This window comes from Eptesicus fuscus, chromosome 21, assembly GCF_027574615.1.
Source record: "Eptesicus fuscus isolate TK198812 chromosome 21, DD_ASM_mEF_20220401, whole genome shotgun sequence".
In the NCBI taxonomy this organism is placed as follows: Eukaryota; Metazoa; Chordata; class Mammalia; order Chiroptera; family Vespertilionidae; genus Eptesicus; species Eptesicus fuscus.
The window spans coordinates 44,910,450-44,933,055 of NC_072493.1; the positions used below are offsets into that span (position 1 = coordinate 44,910,450).

Here is a 22,606-nt window from a genome sequence, read left to right on the forward strand (position 1 = left end):
TGTGATCACTTTTCCATTCTTGCATAACTTTTTATTCTCTGTGGAGTTATTTATGCCTTCTAGAAATCCTGGCCTTTAGTTCTCAAAAAGACCCACTCTGGCCCTAACCAGTTTGGCTCAGTGGATAGAGCGTCGGTCTGTGGACTGAATGGTCCCAGGTTCGATTCCGGTCAAGGGCATGTACCTTGGTTGCGGGCACATCCCCAGTGGGGGGTGTGCAGGAGGCAGCTGATTGATGTTTCTCTCTCATCGATGTTTCTAACTCTCTATCCCTCTCCCTTCCTCTCTGTAAAAAATCAATAAAATATATTTAAAAAAAAAAAAAAAAGACCCACTCTGGGATTGGCATCACTGGGAGCTGTTTCTTCCAGTCCTGGGGTGGGGCTGGGGTGTGTGTGTGTTTACTTCCTTTGATGGCTTTATAGCTGTTTCCCAGTGAGTGATTCTGAAGACCCTTTTCTGTCCCCCAAACCTTTACACCAAAAGCATTTTCGGGGTATTTGCCTTCCAGCATGTACCTTTGCTCTTTTAACTGCGCGGAAAAGTCCTTTTCTTTTGTACGGACACCTAACTTCCAAGATGGCTGCGCCCACGGTGTCATTTGGGACTCGTGCTTCGTGCAAAGCGGACACTTTCCTCCCTAGATTGCCGAGGTGGACGTAGCCCGCCCCACGCCTGCCTGGCGCCAGTTCGAGCCTCTGAAAGTGAATGCAGATCGTTGACAGGGTCTTAAAGGGCCGAGCAATGAGGTCGTTCGGCGGCTTTTCACCGTCCCAAGCCTTCCCTGGCGCCTCGGGTCAAAACGGCCCTTTTGCCTCTTCCCCAGTCAAGTGCTAGGCCTCGGCCTGGGACACATTTCCTGCCCGGAAACGTCAGAAATCCGGGTGTCCGCGCTCCGGGGGGTGGTTTCGGAGACTTTTCACCGTTCGGGGCCCTTCCCTGGCTACTCCTGCCAAAACGGCTATTTCGCTTTTTGTACGTCAAGTGTTGAAAGATGGCCGCTCCCTGGATACGACGAGGAAGTGGGCGCAGACATGTTCTCCTTGGAAACCGGAAATCCAGGTGTTCGGTGCTCCGCGGAAACGCCTCCGACTCCGTTCGGTCGCCGCTGGCCGGCGCCTAGGCTGGGCGGGGACGCAGGCGGAGAAGAGTTCACGGAAGTGCGGCTCGTGGAAGGTCGCGGTGGGGTCACGAGAAAACCCAGTCTGTGTGTGTGGAGCCCTCGGAGGTACAGGATGAAAGGGTCGAGGTGTCTTTGAGTGTTGGGGTGGGAGAGCAGTGGGGTCTGTGGTTGCGGTGCCTGTGGGGTCAGCCCTGAGGGAAGCTTGTGGTCAGGAGTGAGAGGCCGGCCGAGGTGCTGGTCGTCCGGGGCCAGGGTTCGGTGTCTGTGTGACTGCGGACTGCGGAGGGGACTGGGTTTTGATCGGGAAGGCAGTGTCTGTTCGCTTTGGGGATTTAAGATGCGGCTCAATGACAGGAGCCAGGGTCACGGTCAGCATCCCGGGGTCTGGTCTCGCCATTATGCTGATGGGCAGTGACCAGCGTGTGGGAAGGTCCAGATGTTTCCGTCGTTGAGGGGGTTTGTGGGAGCCGAGGCTGGAGGTGGGGGGGGGGGGGTGAGTTGCAAACGTACCTTCTTTGGCTTCCCACATCCCCCCTCCATCTTGACCTGAAAGCTTGTAGGAGATGGACGGTTCAAAGGGCATCTGAAAAGGTCAGGCTCCCACTGAAATGAGGGTTTTGCCCTTCCTGCAAATTTGTGCGTCACACACACACACACACACACACACACACACACACACACACTGGTAAGTATTTCCTTTTAGCATCATTGTAGCACAAGTAAAATAGCACTCAGTTCCCCCAATTCAGTTCCCCAATGGTAACCATTGTTAAAATGTTCATATATGTTTCTTTTAGTCTTCACTTTTCTATGCTTGATTTGCACAATTCCAATGATAATTTGCCTCATCACTTAATTTTATAACATAAACATTCATATGACAAACAAAACTTTGCCTTTAAATATATATATAGTTTTTAAATTTCTGTTAACAGTATAACAAGAGGCAAATCCATGCCATTATGACTGGAATCACTCAATGTGTACGTTCATTTAGATGGAATTTAAATACTTAAATATTCAGTTGTCACTTTTTTTAAAATTACTTTATTGATTAAGGTATCACATATTTTGCCGAAACCGGTTTGGCTCAGTGGATAGAGCGTCGGCCTGCGGACTCAAGGGTCCCAGGTTCGATTCCGGTCAAGGGCATGTACCTTGGTTGCGGGCACATCCCCCGTAGGGGGTGTGCAGGAGGCAGCTGATCAATGTTTCTAACTCTCTATCCCTCTCTCTTCCTCTCTGTAAAAAATCAGTAAAATATATATATATATAAAAAAAAAAGGTATCACATATTTGTCCTCAAAACCACCCTCCCCCCCATTCCCATCCCAAACCCCTCCACACGCATGCCCCCACCCCTCTGTTGTCCGTGATCACTGGTTAGGCTCATCAGTTGTCACTTTTAAGAACAGGTTATGATTCTGCGTTTACTAAGGATGTGGCTCCCTGTCCCTCATCTCCACCTTGACTTTTAAATTTTTTTGTCATTGTGAATGGTGTCTTTTTTTACTTTTGACCTTTTTTGTTCTTTTCTTTAAATTTACTGTTACATAGAAGAGCAATTATATTACATTTATTTTGTTTCTGCTCACCTCACTGAACCCTTACTATAATGAGCATCCCTGTTCCCCATGATTTTATTATGAAAATTTTCAAATATATAGCAAAGTTTGATGAATTGTACAATTGAACCCTACCAATGTGGCTCAGCGGTTGAGCATCGACCTGTGAACCAGGAGGTCACAGTTCGATTCCCTGCTAGGGAATATGCCCAGGTTGTGGTTCGATCCCCAGTGTGGTGTGTGCAGGAGGCAGCTGATCAGTGACTCTCTCATCATTGATGTTTCTATCTTTCTCTCCCTCTGCCTTCCTCTCTGAAATCAATAAAATATATTTTTTTAAAAGAATTGTACATTTGAATACCTATATGCGTAGGCTTTTTTCACGATTCTATTGTGTTTACTACATATCTTTTCATATATCACAATTCTGCTTGTCATTAACCCATCTTTTTACATTTAAAAAAAATGTATTTCAAAGTAAGTTGCAAACATTTATACATTTCCCCCTGAATCTTCCAGTAAGCATATGATGAGAGTTCTACTCAGAGCTTTCTAAAAATAACAGTTTTATTAGTCATATACCACACAACTTACCCATTTAAAGTGTACAGTTCAGTGGTTTTTAGTATAGTCATAGTCATATTCAACCATCAGCACAATTTCAGAACGTTTCACCACCTCAAAAAGAAACCACGTGCCTTCTAGTTACCACCTCTGTCCTTCCATCCTCCCCCCCCCCCCCATTTGTAAGCAGCCACTTTCTTTGTGGTCTCTATTGATTTGCCTATTTTGGACATTTCATATAAATGCAGTCATATGATGTGGTCTTTTGTGACTGGCTTCTTTCACTTGGCATCATGTTTTGGAGGTTTATCTGTGTGGTAGCATGGATTCCATTTTATACCTCAACTAGCGTTCCCGTTGCAGGAAAAATCCTGCAATAGGGTTTCCTGCTACACTCTACCCCACCCCGCCTCTGCTCCTCCCTTGTCCCCCAGCCCGCCTTCTCCGCCAGCCTGCCTGCTTTTCCCTTCTCCCCCAGCCCCGCCTCCACCCCCCGCCCCCCCCGCTTGCTTGCTTCTCCGCTCCCTTCTGCAGCTCTTGGCTTCTTTCTACGCTGTCTTGATATGCAAATTAGCCGCCATCTTTGTTGGGGCAATTTGCATGCTCATCCTGATTGGCTGGTGGGCGTGGCGTGGCTGGTAGGCGTGGCTTGGGCGTAGCGAAGGTGCGGTCAATTTGCATATTTGTCTATTATTAGGTAGGATACTGTGCCATTGTGTGGTGACAGCACATTCTTTGTATCCCTTCATCGGCTGGAGGATAGGTTTCCACATTTGGGCTATTATAAATAATGCTGCTATAACATCTGCCTACAAGCTTTTGTGTGGGCATGTTTGTTTGTTTTAATATATTTTTATTGATTTCAAAGAGAAAGCGAGGAGAGAGATAGAAACATCAATGATGAGAGCGAATCATTGATTGGCTGCCTCCTGCACGCCCCCTTCTGGGGATCCAGCCCACAACTCAGGCATGTACCCTTGACCAGAATTGAACCCGGGACCCTTCAGTCCACAGGCCGACACTCTATTCACTGAGCCAAACTGGCTAGGCTGTGTGGACATGTTTTTACTTCTCTGATATAATCCTGGAGTGAAATTCTGGATCATATGGTAAATGAGCACAGAAATATTTCCGCCATCTTAAAGATTAAAGATAGATTACTGATGAGTAGAGGAGTGACATATAGATAGATATATTATAAAGGAAACAAAGGCATGATAAAATCTATGTGATAGGCATACAGGTATTCAAATGTAAAATTCTTTAAACTGTGCTATATATTTGAAATTTTTCATAATAAAATCATAGGGAGCAGAGTAGCTCATCAGAGTTCAGTGAGGTGGCCTGGCGGGCTTGGCTCAGTGGTTGAGCATCGACCTGTGAACCAGGAGGTCACGGTTTGATTCCTGGTTGAGGCACATGCCCGGGTTGCAGGCTTGATCTCCAGTGTGGGGCGTGCAGGAGGCAGCCGATCAGTGATTTTCTCTCATCATTGATGTTTCCATCTCTCTCTCCCTCTCCCTTCCTCTCTGAAATCAATAGAATATATATATATATATAAAAAGAGTTCAGTGAGGTGAGCGCTGAATATGTTTAATTGCTGAGAAACGACCAGACGTTTCCGAAGTGGCTGTGCCATTTTACATTCCCACCAGAAGTGCTTGAGGGTTCCAGTTCCCCCACATCCTCACCAACACTTGCTCTTTCCCTGGTTTTGTTATAGCCATTCCAGGGGCTGTGAAGTGGTATCTCAATGGTGATTTTGATTTGCAGTCTCTGAAGATTAATGATGTTCAACATGTTTTCATGTGCTTATGCTGTACATAACTTTGAGGTGCATGTCTCTTTACTAAATATAGATTGTTAGCATTTTTAATAACTGCATAGTATTTCATTAGATGTGTGTACCTTTACTCATTCAATAACTCCTCTACTAATAGGCCTAAATAATACTTTTACATCTGCTTTGCATGTGTTTGCCATTATTTCCTTTGCAAATATTTCTAGAAGTGGATTTTGGATTCTAGTAATATCTCTATTGAAAGTATTCAATGCAGAGTATTAAACTATTCCCGCAAAATATTCACAGTCATGTAACACTGTTATAAAAAGTGTGTGTTTTGGAATGTTGTCAATTTTTAGATACAAATTTTGTAATCATCTGACTAAAATTTTAAAACAATTTTTAATTGATTGAGAGAGAGAGAGAGAGAGAGAGAGAGAGAGAGAGAGAAACATCGATTTGTTGTTCCACTTATTTATTCATTCATTGGTTGCTTCTTATATGTGCCTAACCAGAGATTGAACCCACAACCTTGGTGTTGGGATGACGCTGTAACCAACTGAGCTACCCAGCCAGGGCTAAAACTTATTTTATTTTTTAATTAATATATTTTTATTGATTTCAGAGAGGAAGGGAGAAGGTGAGAGAGATAGAGACATCAATGATGTGAGAGAATCACTGATCAGCTGCCTCCTGCACGACCCACACTGTGGACTGAACCTGCAATCTGGGCCATGACCTCCTGGTTTATAGGTTGAAGCTCAACCACTGAGCCATGCTGATTGGGCTAAAACTTATTTTTTATATATGTTTACTCAAATCTCTGAAACTCTGACTCTTGATTAATCATGTTAGGGGACATCTTATATAATTTGCTCCTCTTCTCTATTTTTGATTATTCTTACTTGGTTCTTTATCCAGTTAGTGGGGTCTCATTTCCAGAATGGTAATAGATAATAGTGCTTATACAGCTCATCCTTGCCTTGCTCTTGACTTTAGAGAAAATATGTATATTGTTTCATTGGACATATGTAGGATGTATTAGGTTTTTCTCACTTGATGTTTTGACGCTGTTGCTGGATGGGTTTTTGGAGCTGCCTCCTCTGCCATTTCCATTCAAAGGGATTTCCCATCGTAAGTCCTCTCTCTCTCTCTCTCTCTCTCTCTCTCTCTCTCTCTCTCTCTCTCATATTGTCGTTGGTACTTTTTAAAGAGATAAACTGATGCAAATGCAATTTAAGTGATATCCTTTCATTGCTCCTCTTTTTTCCTCCCCAGAGATACCCACGGTCTTGAACTTAATTTATATAACGCATGTTTCATACTGTTACACAGTGTGTATACATCCACATAGAGTAGTCTTGCTCTGTATGCTTTAATTTTTTTTCTATTTGTTTTCCTTAGTATCACATAATGATTAGTAAAATGCTTGGCTTAATACATTTGTCTTTACACTGAAGTGTGTTTACAATGAGTTGTACAGAGATTTCTGAACAGATGCATGAACACATACAATATTAAAGAAATAGGTGCCCGGATCCTCGCCTTTTATACGTCTCTGTCCAATAACACGTGTGTGAGACGTCCCCTGCTGTGGGGCATCGCATTGTGCTGGTTCTCCTTTGCCCTCTCACCCCACTTTGACTTCCCCGAAGGAGCACATACTGCCCACACCTTCAGAATCTTAGGGTTTGTTGCTCCAGAGGGTAATAGCCGCCAGAGCTCCAGATAAAGGGACAGATGGCCTAGAAATCAGCTGAGTGTCAGCAGCAGGGACAGCATCTGGACCCCAAAGAAAAGTACACTCACAGCGAATTTGCTTCTCAGCCCGCAGGTCCTGGCTCGAGGACCAAGCTCTCCCAGGTGGCCTGAGGAGGAGGTCTCCGGACCTGGATGGCGTCACTTGTGGGGACACCACTGAGCAGAGTCTAAGATTTCCACCCAGACATTTAGAGCCGCTCAAGAAGAGACCAAAGGCACGGCGTCCACCTTCCTGGCCATTCCCCAGTAACAGAAGAAAATGATTAAGGACCAGGTGACTTCGGGTTGTTTTATTCTTTCCTTCATTCTGTGATTGATTTCTGGGGGACTTGAAAACACGATTGAATTACATGGAAGAGTCCGATTTGTGCAGAAATAAATTTAGCCTCTAACTTCAACATTAAGGCAAAATAGGATGAGGAATGTATTGTTTCCGGAGCCTCAGTAAATGACTAACGTTGGAACATAGTGTGACTGGAGCATCGTACGGGTTACATGAGCTGTCACCTTCTGTCCAGTATCTCCGACAGCCCTCACCGCCGGAGAACCGCGATGAACGCAGGCTAGTCACTGACAGGGGACAGCAGGCCCTTCCTCAGAGGGTGTCACTCTGTTTCCTGACACTTAGGTGTTAGGACATTTAAAAATGTATATTTTTTATTAATTTCAGAGAGGAAGGGAGAGAGAGATAGAAACATCAATGATGAGAGAGCATCATTGATCGGCTATCTCCTGCACGCCCTACACTGGGGATTGAGTCCGCAACCCGGGCATATGTCCTTGATCAGAATCGAACCTGGGACCTTTCAGTCCGCAGGCCGACGCTCTGTCCACTGAGCCAAACCAGTTAGGGCCTGCCTCATCTTTTATTACCTTTCAACCACACATCGTTCTATATGTGGTCTAAAGTTGACCAAAACGTTATGTAGCACGTGACTATATTTGTGTTTTTTGAAGGCTGCTGTTTACTTTCTTAGTCTGCTTAATGACTTGAATAGTCTCCTGTTCTTTGGACATGTTTTGGAAAAATGCTTTATTCCTCCTAATGTATAAAATATATTTGTTTAGCCGAAGCCGGTTTGGCTCAGTGGATAGAGCATCGGCCTGTGGACTCAGGGGTCCCAGGTTCGATTCCGGTCGGGGGCATGTACCTGGGTTGCGGGCACATCCCCAGTGGGGGGTGTGCAAGAGGCAGCTGATTGATATTTCTCTCTCATCGATGTTTCTAACTCTCTGTCCCTCTCTGTAAAAAGTCAATAAAATATATTTAAAAAAAAAAAAAAAATATATATATATATATATATATATATATATATATATATTTGTTTAATAGGTAGTGTCTTGTAATTATACTGTCTACATTTTTTTTTTCTGGTTGATGCTGATGATAGCTATCAAGATTGTAGGAATGGAATATGTTTTAGGTATCTTGATATTAGTAGTATATGTTTAGTGCCTGGCAAATATGTGCCTTTAAAAAATATATATACATATATATTAAATGCAAATATTTCTGGTTTTAGCAAGAGGATTTAATGACTACTTATTACATAAATACTTGATTTGTAGAATGATGGTTGACTGCACGATTATAGAATAGTTTATTAGAGACTGATGTTGAATATGGGTAGATTTTGCTTCTATAACAATATAGTTTTTTTTAAAAAAATCAAAACAGCCCTAGCTGGTTTGGTTCAGTGGACAGAGTGTCAGCCTGCAGACTGAAGGGTCCCGGGTTCCATTCTGGCCAAGGGCACATGCCCGTGTGGCAGGCTCGATCCCCAGTGTTGGGGCAGTGAGAAGGCAGCTAATCAATGATTGTCTCTCATCATTGATGTTTCTATCTCTCCCTCTCCCTCCCTTTCTCTCTGAAATCAATAAAAATAGATTTTTAAAAAATCAAAACACTTAATATACATGTAGCCTCTATGGTAAAAGTGAGCAGAACAACTTTCTTCACATTCCTTCTCTTTCAATAACAAGAGACACACTCCTAGTAAACAGGACTGTGTTGTTATAGGAACCACTCACACTGGAGGATGTGGCCGTGGACTTCACCTGGGAGGAGTGGCAGCTCCTGGGCCCCGAGCAGAAGGACCTGTACAGGGACGTGATGATGGAGAACTACCGCCACCTGGTGTCAGTGGGTGAGGACAGCTCCCCTGGGTCACTCAGAGGGTGGCCTTTGATGGCTTCTGAAAGGTCTAGAGTGTCTGTGATGCTCTGAAGCAGTAGATGAGTCTCAGTCCCCTCTCTGGTCCCAGTTTAGAGGGTGTATTGTGTCCTAGTACAGAGAAAAGCCTTTACTTTGCTGACCTGCAGGCTGCGTAGTTCCTAAGGCAGTGGTCGGCAAACTCATTAGTCAACAGAGCCAAATATCAACAGTACAACGACTGAAATTTCTTTTGAGAGCCAAATTTTTTAAACTTAAACTATATAGGTAGGTACACTGTTATTAACTTAATTAGGGTACTCCTAAGCTGGCCTTTGCTAAAAACTCAAGGGGCCAAAGAGCCGCATGTGGCTCGCGAGCCGCATTTTGCCGACCACTGTCCTAACAAATTCTTGTGTGTTAGCACACCAAAGCCCGTGTCCAAGAGCCTGCCGGCATCTCTTCTGTCACTTCCCATGAACAGGGTATCCCGCCAGCAAGCCAGACACACTGTCCAGATGGGAACGAGGGGAGCCATGGACAAGAGAAGATGGACTCCACAGTGGGATCTGCTCGGGTGAGTGAGCGAGAGCCAGCAAGGCAGGCGGCCGAGGAAGTCCTGTTGTAGTCATTCAGAGGCGTCACAGGCATGAGGTGTCTGAGGTCATGTACTCAGAGCCTCCACGAACCGCCCATAAAGCAGCTCTTTTTCTTCAGGTGTTAGAGGAACATGTCTCTTCTTGGACTTGATCCCTGTTTGTTTCATCGAGATCTCGATTTCTCCACCACCACCCCTTGCCCCTCTATGTTTCTGCTTACAATTCTCAATCTCACCATCTTTCTTTCCCCAGGAACAGTACCCGTTCCTTCATTTTCTTTCTCAGAAATTCCACCCTCCATTGCCTCTGTTCAAGGAGAGATGTGTGATGTTAGCACTGTCTTCTGACTACAGCACCTTCTTGCCCCGTTGGATAAGGTTGATTTCCCTTCCTAACACCCGCCCCCATCTTTGATGGGGGGTTAGGATTTTATTTATTTACTTACTTACTTACTTTTTGTTAATCCTCGCCCAAGGATATTTTTTCCATTGACTTTTAGAGAGAGTGGAAGGGAGGGAGGGAGAGAGAAACCTTGATGTGAGAGAGACACATCAATTGGTTGCCTACTGCTTGTGCCCCAACCTGGGCCGGGGATGGAATCTGCAAACCTTGATCGGAATTGAACCTGAGACCCTTCAGTGCACAGGCCGACACTCTAACCACTGAGCAGCAACAACCAGGGCTGGATTCATTTCTTAAAGGTTTCCTTTTCCTTATGATAGTTTGATGACATTACATCCCAATTAATCATATTCATGCCAGTCATATAAGATGGACATTTGTCTTTGGTCAATGACCTCCATTATATGGTGTGACCTTGCTTATACAATTTGCTCTCCCCTCCCCCGCTAAACTCAGGTCAACTATATTTAAAGGCGCCTCCACAGTATTTTCCATACATGAGAATCTTTTCTTGGTCCATTGTTTTAAATACTTTTTGATTGCGCTAAATGTCGTTGGATAACCTGTTACACACTGGCGCCGACAGCCAGGAACGCGACCTCCAAGATAATGCTTGGCAATTTTATTCTAAAAGAAGAAGACATAAAATCCATCAAAATAAGTCTATACAAATAAGATGTCTTGAGGTGAAAACTGCTGAGAAGATCAATCAAACAGCAAAAGGGAATAGTGTGTGAGGGGGCTGGGAGCTGCTGTTAGCAGCCAGGAATCTATTAGGCCCTTCGATCTTCAGTCATCTAGGACGGGAATGCCTCTTTGGTAAAATGACTTTGGCAGCCATATGAGGATGTGAGTAGGTCCGTTGGGTGAATTGTGCTCCAAAGTAGACAAAATAGCAGATTCAAAGGCCCAGGAAGAATTTCAAGGAAGCCTGTGTGAATACAGTGAGGGGGATAGTGATGGAGGTAATATGGAGATAAGGGCAATGTGGTGGTAGCTAGATTATGGAGTGAACAGGTCATGTAGGACATTTCAGCAACTTGATTTTTAAAAATATTGAGGTGTCCTGGTTGGCATGGCTCACTAATGATTCCCACGTTGCTATCTCCAGTTAAGACCTTTCTCAAGATTTCTATATCCAGTTGAGTTCTTGTCTGTATTGGATATCTGAAAGCCACCCGAAGGTTGATGTGCTTTGCAAGTACACACTTGAATTCCCCACATTGTGAACTTCAATAATATTCCCTTCCTCACGAAAAGGCACTAACCGCTGCCCTGGCTGATGTGGTTTGGTTGGTTGGAGTGTCGGCCACACACCAAAGGGTGTCAGGTTCGATTCCCAGTCAGAGTGCATGCCTGGGTTGCGGGTTCAATCCCCAGTCGGGGTGTGTGGGGGAGGCAGCCAATCAATGTTTCTCTCTCCTCCCCCCCTCTCTCTCTCTTTAAAATCAACTAAAAAATTTTTAATGAAAAGGCACTATCCACCTAATTATTTATTCAAATAATTAGGAATATTACCTGATTCCTCATATTTATTAATCACCCTACATTGCAACCATGAGCCTTATCTTTTTCCTCTCTTCAGATTATATCCTGATTTCTTCCACTGTGCTTTCCATTGCTCCCCCAAACCACTTTCCACAGTTTGTACCTGCCTTCTTTATCATTGCTTGCTGGTTCACTTTTCCCTACCCAGAATGCTCAGTGAATATAAGGACTGTTTCTATACGCTCATGACCAGCACAAGGCTTGGTACATAGTCATCATTTAATAAGGATATATGGATGTCTGAATATGTCCCACATCATTTTAAAACAAATATCTATCTTCTGTGCTAATAGTAATTTGATTTGATTTTACTATCCCAGCATGCTTTATGAGGTCATTTAGAAAGCAAACAAATTTATATTTACTCATTTAAAAATAAAAAAATATATATATATATGTATACATATATATATATAGTATTGATTTCAGAGAGGAAGAGAGAGGGAGGGAGAGATAGAAACATAAATGATGAGAGAATCATTGATTGGCTGCTTCCTGCACTTACCTCACTGGGGATCGAGCGGGCATGTGCCCTTTTTTTTCTAATCCTCACCGGAGGATGTTTTTCCATAGCTTTTTTTTAGGGAGAGTGGAAGAGAGAGGGAAAGACAGAGAGAAATATCAATGTGAGAGAAACATCGATTGGTTGCCTCCTGTATGAGCCTGGACTAGGGCCCAGGCTGGGGAGGAGCCCGCAACCAAGGTACATGCCCTTTGACCGGAATCGAACCCGAGACCCTTTGGTCTGCAGGCCAACGCTCTATTCACTGAGCCAAACTGGCTAGGGCTGTATTTACTCATTTGGAATGAATTATATCTTATTTATACAATGACTGTTTTTACCTTTAATTTTTTTTGCTTATATTATTGTATTTTAACCTTGTCTAAATGATAAAAAACATATTTGCTCGGCGTTTCTTCAAACTTGAGATCAACATTATCAACAAAGCATCAGTCTTCACAGAGCTGTTAGTGAAATAGTATTATTCTATACCAAGCTAATGGAAAGGTTTACCGTATTCTTCTCTTTTCTAGAAACCAAGAAAAATGATCGTCACCTACAGAGGCACTTGCAAAATCAAAGATGTCTAAAGAGAACAGAACAGTGCCATGAGCATAATGCATTTGGAAACATCGTTCATTGGAGTAAAAGTAATTTTCCTTTAAGGCAAAATCATGATACATTTGACTTGCATGGGAAAGCATTGGAATCAAATATAAGTTTGGTCAACCAGAATAGAAGCTGTGAAGTAAAGAACCCAGGTGAGGTTAATGGACATGCGAAATCTTTCCTCCATGCAAAGCATGAGCAACATCATACTGAAATAAAATTTCCTGAATGTGTTAATTCTGTAAATACAAACTCCCAATCCCTTAAGGCTCAAAGGACTCAGAAGATAAATAAACCCCATGTATGCAGTGAATGTGGGAAAGACTTCATCAAGAAGTCTCGCCTTACAGATCACCAGAGAGTTCATACGGGAGAGAAACCTCATGGGTGCAGCATATGTGGGAAGGCCTTCTCCAGGAAGTCCAGGCTCACTGAACATCAGAAAACTCATATAGGAGAGAGACGGTATGAGTGCACCGAATGTGACAAAGCCTTCCCCAAGAAATCACGGCTACTCACTCATCAGAAAACTCACACAGGAGAGAAACCCTACATTTGCGATGAATGTGGAAAAGGCTTCATCAAGAAGTCTCGGCTCGTTAATCATCAGAGAGTTCACACAGGAGAGAAGCCTCATGGATGCAGTCTGTGTAACAAAGCCTTCTCCAGAAAGTCCAGACTTATTGAACATCAGAGAACTCACACGGGAGAAAAACCTTACGAATGCACGGAATGTGACAAAACCTTTCGCTGGAAATCACAGCTCAATTCCCATCAGAAAACTCACACAGGAGAGAAATCGTTTATATGCAGTGACTGTGGGAAAGGCTTCATCCAGAAGGGCAATCTCATTGTACATCAGCGAACTCACACGGGAGAGAAACCTTATATATGCAACGAATGTGGCAAAGGCTTCATCCAGAAGGGCAATCTCCTTATACATCAACGGACTCACACTGGAGAGAAACCCTATGTATGCACTGAGTGTGGAAAAGGCTTCAGCCAGAAAACTTGCCTTATATCCCATCAGAGATTTCACACCGGAAAGACTCCCTTTGTGTGTACCGAATGTGGAAAATCTTGTTCCCACAAGTCAGGTCTCATTAACCATCGGAGAATTCACACAGGGGAGAAGCCCTATACGTGCAGTGACTGTGGAAAAGCTTTTAGGGATAAGTCGTGCCTCAATAGACATCGAAGAACTCATACAGGAGAGAGACCCTACGGGTGCTCTGACTGTGGGAAATCCTTCGCCCACCTGTCATGCCTGGTGTACCATAAGGGAATGTTGCACACCAGGGAGAGATGCGTAGGTTCCGTCAAGTTGGAAAACTCTTTTTCAAAGAGTCACAGCTCAGCTCATTCGAGTGACAGAGTACAGGAGAAAACCCCTGTTGATACGGTGACTGTTCAGATGCCTTCAGTGGCAGGTCAGATTTCATTACACATCAGTGGGTTCCTAGCGGATCAGAACGTGGCCACTGTGGGACCGCCAGATGCCAGAGGCGCAGCCTCAGCAGAGAAACCTTATGAATGCAGAGAATGTGGTAGTACCTTCAGTGACCAGTTATGTCATATTGTGTGTCTCAAAAAACACACAGGAGTAAACTGTGATACAATCAAGGCGGAAGACCTTTAAATTAAACATTCTAGCTCATTATATGGCTTACAAATGTCTGCTGAGACAAGTGTGCATCCAGACTGGGAGAGCCTTTCGTGGCACCATACACCTTATCTGTGCTGCTTCATGTGCCACATGTCATGAGTGAGCTCCTGGTTGGTAGAAATATAATGACCATGGGAAATCCTTTTCCGGAAATAAGACTTCAGTAGATGGTAGAGAGTTTACACAGGAGAGAAATTGTTGGAACTTTGAAGGCAGTGATTATGGCAGGGTGTCTACCTCATCCACTGGCAGAGGAAACCCAAGAAATAAAACTCTGGGCACACTTAACTGTGGAACATCTTCAGCAAAATATCGGAAAATGCATGAAGCAAATAAGGCCTGTGAGAATGAAGAAGACTTTAGGGATTTGTGTCACAATTCTAACATAGTTATGCATCAGATCATAGACACAGTGTACATTGTAGGACAATATACCTTGAATCAAACTCCTAGTTGATAAGTCTATGAGGACTCCTTAATTTAATGCTTCTTTTTTAAAAAATTATTTTTATTGATTTCAGAGAGGAAGGGAGAGGGAGAGACAGAAACATCAATGATGAGAGAGAATCATGGATCAGCTGCCTCCTGCACACCCCCTACTAGGGATCGAGCTCGCAACCCTGGCATGTGCCCTCCACCAGAATCCAACCCTGGACCCTTCAGTCTGCAGACTTTCGCTCTATCCACTGAGCCAAACCAGCGAGGGCAGGACTCCTTCATTTAAAGGAAGTTGTCTGTGTTGCACCCTCCCCCTGTTGGGAGCATGAATTCATTTCCCCACGTAGGAACATTATATGGTTAGCTTTTGCATTTCTTCGGTTCTAAATTTATTCCGTTTGTATTTTAGATGACTGAAGTCCTTCAAAAGGAAACAATACATTTAATTCTACAGTATAACAGCTTGTTTGGATGTGCTAACTTTATAAACATTACCCTGGAACAGAGCTCAAAACTCACAAATAACCTGTCAGCCAAGCTTTTGCCCAAAAGATAGTTTCCCATCCTGTGGGTGCACCACTCAGGAAAACATTAAAACCCATTTCCTTTACCTGGTACTGTTCTAGGACCTATAGATGATGATGGTGATGAACTAAACAAAAGGTTATTGCTATCTTTGATCTAGCAATTTTTTTCTTTTTTCTCTTTTTCCCTTCTCTCTCCTCTGGCTTCCTAACTCTGGCTGCTAGCAATTTTTTGAAAGGTAGATTTTATGCATTAGTTTTACCATTCAGCAAGTATAATCAGAGGATGTATACCCTTATGTTAGTTGAAAAGGATATATAGTAAAAGGAACTAAGTATCCTGGTAATTTCTTGTTCAAGGTGAATATTGTTATTTGGAGGAGGGAGGGATTCATTTCATTTTACTGGTACACACATAAAATAGAGTATGGATACTTTTTACAAAATGTTCATGTCTTCTACCCAGATGATAAATTCCTTGATATAGTTTATAGATGATGGTATATTTCCCAGAACATAGCAAAAAAGAAATGAATTATGTGTAGAATTGAAAGATGAATGAATGAGCTATTGGACTAATCAAGATTATTTTTGTCACTGAAAGAATGGAGCTGCTGGAAAGAAAGTCTAATGATCAGTATTTTTTTTTTTGTCTCTCTTATTTTTTAAATAGTTATTTTTTTTCCATTTTTTATTTTTGTTTAAAATAAGGATCAGTATTCTAAGAAACTTTTTTTAAAAAATCCTGAAAAGAGGCTCCTGTCAGAATATAAAAGGGAGCAGATCAGAGAAGGAATAGGATCTGGAGAATAAACCCAATTAATGGAAGAAAATAATTTCACTAAAAATGGAGGCCAGAAGGTGAAATCCTTAGGATGTCTTAGAGACATACCCTTCCATTTGTCCACAGGTCTGTCATCTTTTAAGAGTTGCTACCATTTCACAGATCCCAGTTCCTCTGATGTGATGAATTGAAACAAGTTATATCACTCCTCACTCTCCTGGGAATGGGGTCCTTGTCCTCTCTTCTGTACTCAGGATTGTTTCTCTTGATCCAGTAAAGATGCCCAGCTTAAAAAACAGGGAGTCCTGCTTATAAGGAAAAACAGTAGGAATTTGCCATGAAGTGGCTGTCTCACAATTGAATTCTCAACTCTAGGTCTTCGAGTAATTCACTGCCACATGTTTATTTGAGTGTTTGCACTGTGCCAGGCACTGTTGTAGACACAGGATACCCTGGAGAACAACATATGCAAAGTAATGGCCTCTAAGAGAATGCATTCAGGTGCTCGTCAGCAAAGAATCAGAAGTGGATTCTTCAACTCGGACTTCAGATCCTTTTCTTGTCTTGCAAATCTTCACATCCTATCATGGCAGTCATAGTGTCTTTCTCACTGAAATTGTCAGTCAGGGTCCTGGAATGGACTTCCCTGAGCCCTGAGGACCAGGTGCGGAACTCACCTTTCAGAGGTTGGCATTGCAGGTAAATAAATGTTCATGGTATAGACAATTTCAGATTAACCTCTTTAAGAAGAGCATACCAATTTATATCATCTACTGCTTTACCCCTCATTTTATTATTATTATTATTATTATTATTTTAAATATATATTTTTTTATTTCAGAGAGAAAAGGGGAGTGAAAGAGAGAGAAACATCAATGATGAGAGAGAATTGATTGGCTGCCTCCTAAATGCCTCCCACTGGAGATTGAGCCAGCAACTCAGGCATATGCCTTTGACCAGAATTGAACCAGGATCCTTCAGTCCACAGGTTGACGTTCCATCCACTGAGTTAAACCAGCCAGGGCTTTTTTTCTTTTTCTTTTTTAATATATTTGTATTGATTTCAGAGAGGGAGAGAGATAGAAACATCAGTGATGAGAGAGAACCATTGATCAGCTGCTTCCTGCACATCCCCTACTGGGGATTGAGCCGCAACCTGGGCATGTGCCCTTGACCGGAATCAAACCTAGAACCATTCCGTCTGCAGGCTGATGCTCTATCCACTAAGCTAAACCGCCAAGGGCTCATAAAAAGTATAGCTGTTAAGTGTGCTGCTTGTCAGACATTAACTGTATATTATTTAGTTCTCAAATGCTCTATTTCCATCTTCATATATTATAGGGAAACATTTGTACAGTGGGTCCTCGAATAATGTTTTGTTCAGGGTCCTTTTTTTAAAAAAAATATTATTTTATTGATTTTTTACAGAGAGGAAGGAAGAGGGATAGAGAGCTAGAAACATCGATGAGAGAGAAACATCGACCAGCTGCCTCCTGCACACCCCCTACTGGGGATGTGCCTGCAACCAATGTACATGCCCTTGACCGGAATCGAACCTGGGACCTTTCAGTCCGCAGACCGACGCTCTATCCACTGAGCCAAACCGGTTTTGGCAGGGTCCTTTTTAAAAAATATATATTTTTTTATTGATTTCAGAGAAGAAAGGAGAGGGAGAGAGAGGTAGAAACATCAATGCTGAGAGAGAATCATTGTTTGGCTGCCTCCTGCACGCCCCCAACTGGGGAGCAAGCCCACAACCTGAGCATGTGCCCTTGACCGGAATCGAACCTGGGACCCTTCAGTCTGCAGGCCGATGCTCTGTCCACAGAGCCAAACCACCTAGGGCCAGGGTCCTTTTCTTATAACATTGAGATGCCATAGAAACTTAACTCTTGTTTATTTATATCAACCTGTGGTAAAGAAAATCGGTTTCAATATATATTGTTTGGCTTAAAGTCACAGCCTATGGATGATGTTAAGTGAGGACTTATTGTCTACATGTCATCCTCATTCTTTTCTCCTTAGTACCTGTAGCCAGATACTGTATACAGTTGTATGTGGCCAAAACTGAGAGTACTGAGATCAGGGTTCAGGGTCTTACTGGGGGTCACTCTGCCTTGTATGGCTCAGTGATGAAAAACTAGAGTTGGGGGTGGTTGTATTAGTGGGCTAGGGCTGTCATAACAAAGTACTACAGACTGGATGACTTAAACAAAAGAAATTTATTCCTCACAGCTCTGAAGGCTGGACGTTCAAGATCAAAGGTGTCATCAAGGTTGGTTTCTTCTGAGGCCTCTCTCCGTGGCTTGCAGATGGCCATCTTCTTCCTGTCTTCGCATGGTTGTCCCTTTATGTGTGTCTGTGTCCTAGTCTCATGAGGACACCAGATTGGATCAGGTCCCATCCCAATGACCTCATTTTAACTTAGTGACCCCTTTAAAGACCCTAGCTCCTAACACAGTCACCTTCTAAGGTACTGGAAGTTATGACTTGCACATACGGATTTTGGGGAACACTATTCAGCCCGTATTTGTCCGTGCTATTTGTCAGTAAATGCCATTCAAGTTTGGAAATTTATATCGGGCTGTCTACTGGAGCTCACACGTCATCAGTAAACAGTGGTGTCTTTTCCAGGTTTGACTATAGGGGGATCTGGTCAGTATCTGGGGAGGCCCATGTGTGTCTGTGGTTGAGAGGCTGAAGCTGTGGAGGCCCAGGACCCCTGTGCTGCTGGGACAGACCTGATGAATGTTACTTTCCCTTCAGTCTTTCAAGTAAGTCTAAGTTCTTCATTCATATGTATATGTATGTGTGTGTGTATATATAATTTTATTTCAATATATTTATATATCTGCATATATAGTACTATACAAGTATAGTTTTACTTCCTGAATGATGGGGGTAATAGAGTTTCTTTTGTTCTAATAAGGTGACTCCTTGGTGGGGGCTAATTACAAGAAAGACCAAGCCATAATTAGAAGCTTTGAACTTTTATTTGTGTTAATATATTTGTATTGATTTCAGAGAGGAAGGGAAAGGGAGAGAGAGAGAGAAATATCAATGATGGGAGAGAATAATTTATGGGCTGCCTCCTGCACGCCCCACACTGGGGACTGAACCTGAAATCCGGGCATGGGCTGGGATTGGAATTGAACCGTGACCTTCCAGTTCATAGGTCAACACTGAACCACTGAGCCCTGCCAGCCAGGCAGAAGCTTGGAACCTTCATCCTCATCCCCTATACTCTGGGGGAGGAAGAGGGCCAAGAGAATTAGTTAATAATCAGTTATTCATTTAAATATATGTATATATGTAATCATTTGAATCTTACCATATATATATGAGATATATAAAATAATAATCATTGGAATTTTATCTTTAAAATGTATCCATGAATCAAGTAGGTTATTTTTTAAAAAGTAAAGGCAACATATATGCATATACTTAATATTTATACATTATGTATATATTAGCAAACAAGGACTTTCCCTACTGTATTGCAGGTTCCCTCAGGGTTGATAATATGTAAGGAGGACTCTCAGCAAACTTGCTATCCCCAAGGTTACATTTATTATAGAAAGAGATTAAAATCAAAGGATAAAGGTAAAAGCTACACCCACAATGTGATTTAAGGTGGGAGCTATGGATCACATGGTATCACATGGAAATCTGGAGGGGCTGGGGACTAAGGCACAATGGTGTCCTACTAGGATCACATGATTGAGTCCCGGTAAAGGCTGGGCATCAGTTTCAGGTGGGCTTCCCTGGTTGGCAGAACTCCTCACCTACTGCCGCAGGCTTGTACCGCCTGAGGAACAAGGCCTGTGACTCCCTGGGGAGGACAGCTGGACCCTGCCCTTTATACCTCTTCTCTGGGCTGATGCTAATCTCTATCTTTGAACTAGTAATGAACCCCAACTATTTTGGATAATTTCTAGTTCACTGATTATCCCCTTCAGTGCCTCTAATGTGCTTTTTAAAAATATCTATTTTTTTATTGATTTCAGAAAAGAAGGGAGAGAGGGAGAAGGAGATAGAAACATCATTGATGAGAAAGAATCATTGATCAGCTGCCTCCTGCATGTCCCCCACCGAGGATCGAGCCCACAACCTGGGCATGTGCCCTGACTGGGCATTGAACTGTGACCTCCAGGTTTATAGGTTGACGCTCAATCGCTGAGCCATGCCAGCCAGGCTAATGTTCTTTTAACATGGATGAGTATGCGCCTGATTGTCTCTTTAGTTTTCTTTTCTTTAGACATACTAAAATATTTTATTCCTTACAACATTTTAAGCCCACTTATTAAACATGTCGTATTTGAATAATTGTTGTCTCTGCCACCATTCTGATCCACCAAGCCTCGGAAGGCCCTTAGTTAATTATAATACTGTGTTTTATTAATCTTTATATCACCCACATATGTATCCTGTTTGGCCAATTGGTGCACATATACATATATATGATTCTTGGTTAGCTAGAGGATTTAATGGCTGTGCATTATAGAAATATCTAATTTGTTGAAGATTGAATTATAATAGCAGAATATTTTAATAGTACTTGCCTTCTACTACAGTTTTTTTTTTACTTTTTAAAGTTTGTACTGATGCAGCCTGTATGCTGAAAATAAGCAGAATGACTTCCTGTTCATTCCTTCTGTATGTCAATAAAAGAGAAACACTTCCAATTAAACAGGACCGTGTTAATACAGAAATTGAAGATGTGGCTTCGGACTTCACCTGGGAGGAATGGCAGCTTCTGGACCTGATTAGGACCTGTACAGGGACGTGATGTTGAGAACTACAGCCACCTGGTGTCAGTGGGTGAGGACAGCTCCCCTGTGTCACTCAGAGGGTCCCCGGTCAGTGGCCTTTCCTCTGAGCTGCGTCAGAGTCTCTGTAGTGCGCTCAAGTGATAGTTTCTCAGACCCCTCTCTGGCTCCAGACAAGAATATATCATGTTCCCTCTTCTGAGAGAAAAGACTCCGCTTTGCAGATGTGAAACTGTAGAATCCTTAAAATGTAGCGTTTTCCCATCTTGACATCCTAGCCCAGTGGTCGGCAAACTCATTAGTCACCAGAGCCAAATATCAACAGTACGACGACTGAAATTTCTTTTGAGAGCCAAATTTTTTTAAACTTAAACTAATAGGTAGGTACATTGTTATTAACTTAATTAGGGTACTCCTAAGCTGGCCTTTGCTAAAAACTCAAGGGGCCAAAGTGCCGCATGTGGCTCGCGAGCCACGGTTTGCTGACCATTGTCCTAGCCCAATGTCATGTGTCGGTCTTCTGTCATTTCCTATGAACAGGGTCTCAAGCCAGCAAACCGAATACATTCTTCAAGCTGGAATGAGGGGAAGAACCCTGGACAATAGAAGACAAAACCCGCAGTGGAACCTGTCCAGGTGAGTGGGTGAGAACCAGCAAGGTGGGCGGCCAGGGAAGGCATATTCTAGGCAGTCAGAGAAGGTGCCACAGTGTGAGAGTGAGGAAAGCTAAACAGCAGCTCCTCGTATCCTTCTTGCCATCTGAGACCTTTCTCTTTGGAGTTTAGAGGGAAATACACCCTTTTCTTCTGCGAGCTGATCCTATCTGATCCCTGTTTATGTACATCTTGGGTGTTTATTGTTGTTTGACAAGTACTTTTTTTTCTCGGTCAACTCATCCCTTTTGTTCATTGCCACCGTGCCTCTTCCTATTTCTCCCTCCTCCATTGCTATGAAAGTCCACCTTCCAGGCCTCATTCCAAACAGAAATTTTTGAGTTGAGCATAGTCTTTAACTAGAGCATCTCCCTGCTGCATTGGGAAATAGTGATTCCCCTTCCTAACATTCACCCCATGTGGGATGCTAAGCCCACACCATAACCTGATCTCTGTGTTTATATGGTTTCTTAGCATCTTGCTTTAGACTAAATGTTTGCGTCCCCTGAAAAAGTATTTGTTAAAATCCTAACCTCAAGGTGATGGTTTTAGGAGATGGGGCCTTTGAGAGGTGACTAGGTTATGAAGACCCTCACCAGACACTGAATCTGCTGGTGCCTTGATCTTGGACGTCTCAGCCTCCAGAAATGTGAAAAATAAATTTCTGTTGTTTTGTGTTATAGTAGCCTAAATGAAGAGATTTGTCTTTTGCCCCTCTCTGAAATCGTCCAAAGTTCTGTTTTCCATTTCTTGCTCTGTTCTCATAATTCTGAAATCTTTCCTCCATTCTAATAAGTTAAGCTATTATTCTCTATAAAGACTCCTAAATTCACATCTCCTGATTTGCACATTTGTCCTATATATTTTACTGTCTCCACAGACACTCGTGAATGAATTCAGACTTTTTGTTCGAGGAATGAAAATTATCTTCCCTACAAGAAAATTTCTTCCACCTTCTTTTTCTTTTCTTTTTTAAGTTTATGATCTTCTAACAATTTAGAAAGATGAATATTTAATAAATAAAGTATTTTAAAAATGAGCAGTTGTGCCTGGCTGGTGCGGCTCAGTGGTTGAGCGTCGACCTAGGAATCAGGAGGTCCTTGTTTGATTTCTGGTTAGGATACATGCCCAGGTTGCAGGCTCTATCCCCAGAAGGGGGCATGC

At 42.8% G+C, this 22,606-nt stretch overlaps 2 protein-coding genes across 2 annotated transcripts; both read left to right on the plus strand.

The window, feature by feature from the left end:
- The first annotated feature begins 1,149 nt into the window (after positions 1-1,149).
- Positions 1,150-22,460, plus strand: LOC103297716 (zinc finger protein 613-like). Its single transcript, XM_054710000.1, has 9 exons — positions 1,150-1,228; positions 6,863-7,070; positions 8,817-8,943; positions 9,433-9,525; positions 12,533-12,760; positions 18,655-18,794; positions 20,616-20,841; positions 21,330-21,425; positions 22,323-22,460. Exons 2-6 carry the CDS (start codon positions 7,056-7,058, stop codon positions 18,711-18,713), a joined length of 522 nt encoding a protein of 173 aa, XP_054565975.1. The 5' UTR covers positions 1,150-1,228; positions 6,863-7,055; the 3' UTR covers positions 18,714-18,794; positions 20,616-20,841; positions 21,330-21,425; positions 22,323-22,460.
- On the plus strand, positions 12,871-14,247 carry LOC129147735 (zinc finger protein 613-like; the record flags this gene model as incomplete). Its single annotated transcript, XM_054711033.1, has 1 exon — positions 12,871-14,247. A coding segment is annotated over one exon (1,377 nt), but the record flags the coding sequence as incomplete, so codon positions are not given.
- Positions 22,461-22,606: the final 146 nt, after the last annotated feature.

What these genes read in the sequence shown, in the direction of transcription:
- LOC103297716 (XM_054710000.1), top strand. An exon ending in CCGCCACCTGGTGTCAGTGG is followed by an intron (nt 8,944 to 9,432) that starts GTGAGGACAGCT and finishes TCCCATGAACAG; the next exon opens with GGTATCCCGCCAGCAAGCCA. An exon ending in CCACAGTGGGATCTGCTCGG is followed by an intron (nt 9,526 to 12,532) that starts GTGAGTGAGCGA and finishes TCTCTTTTCTAG; the next exon opens with AAACCAAGAAAAATGATCGT.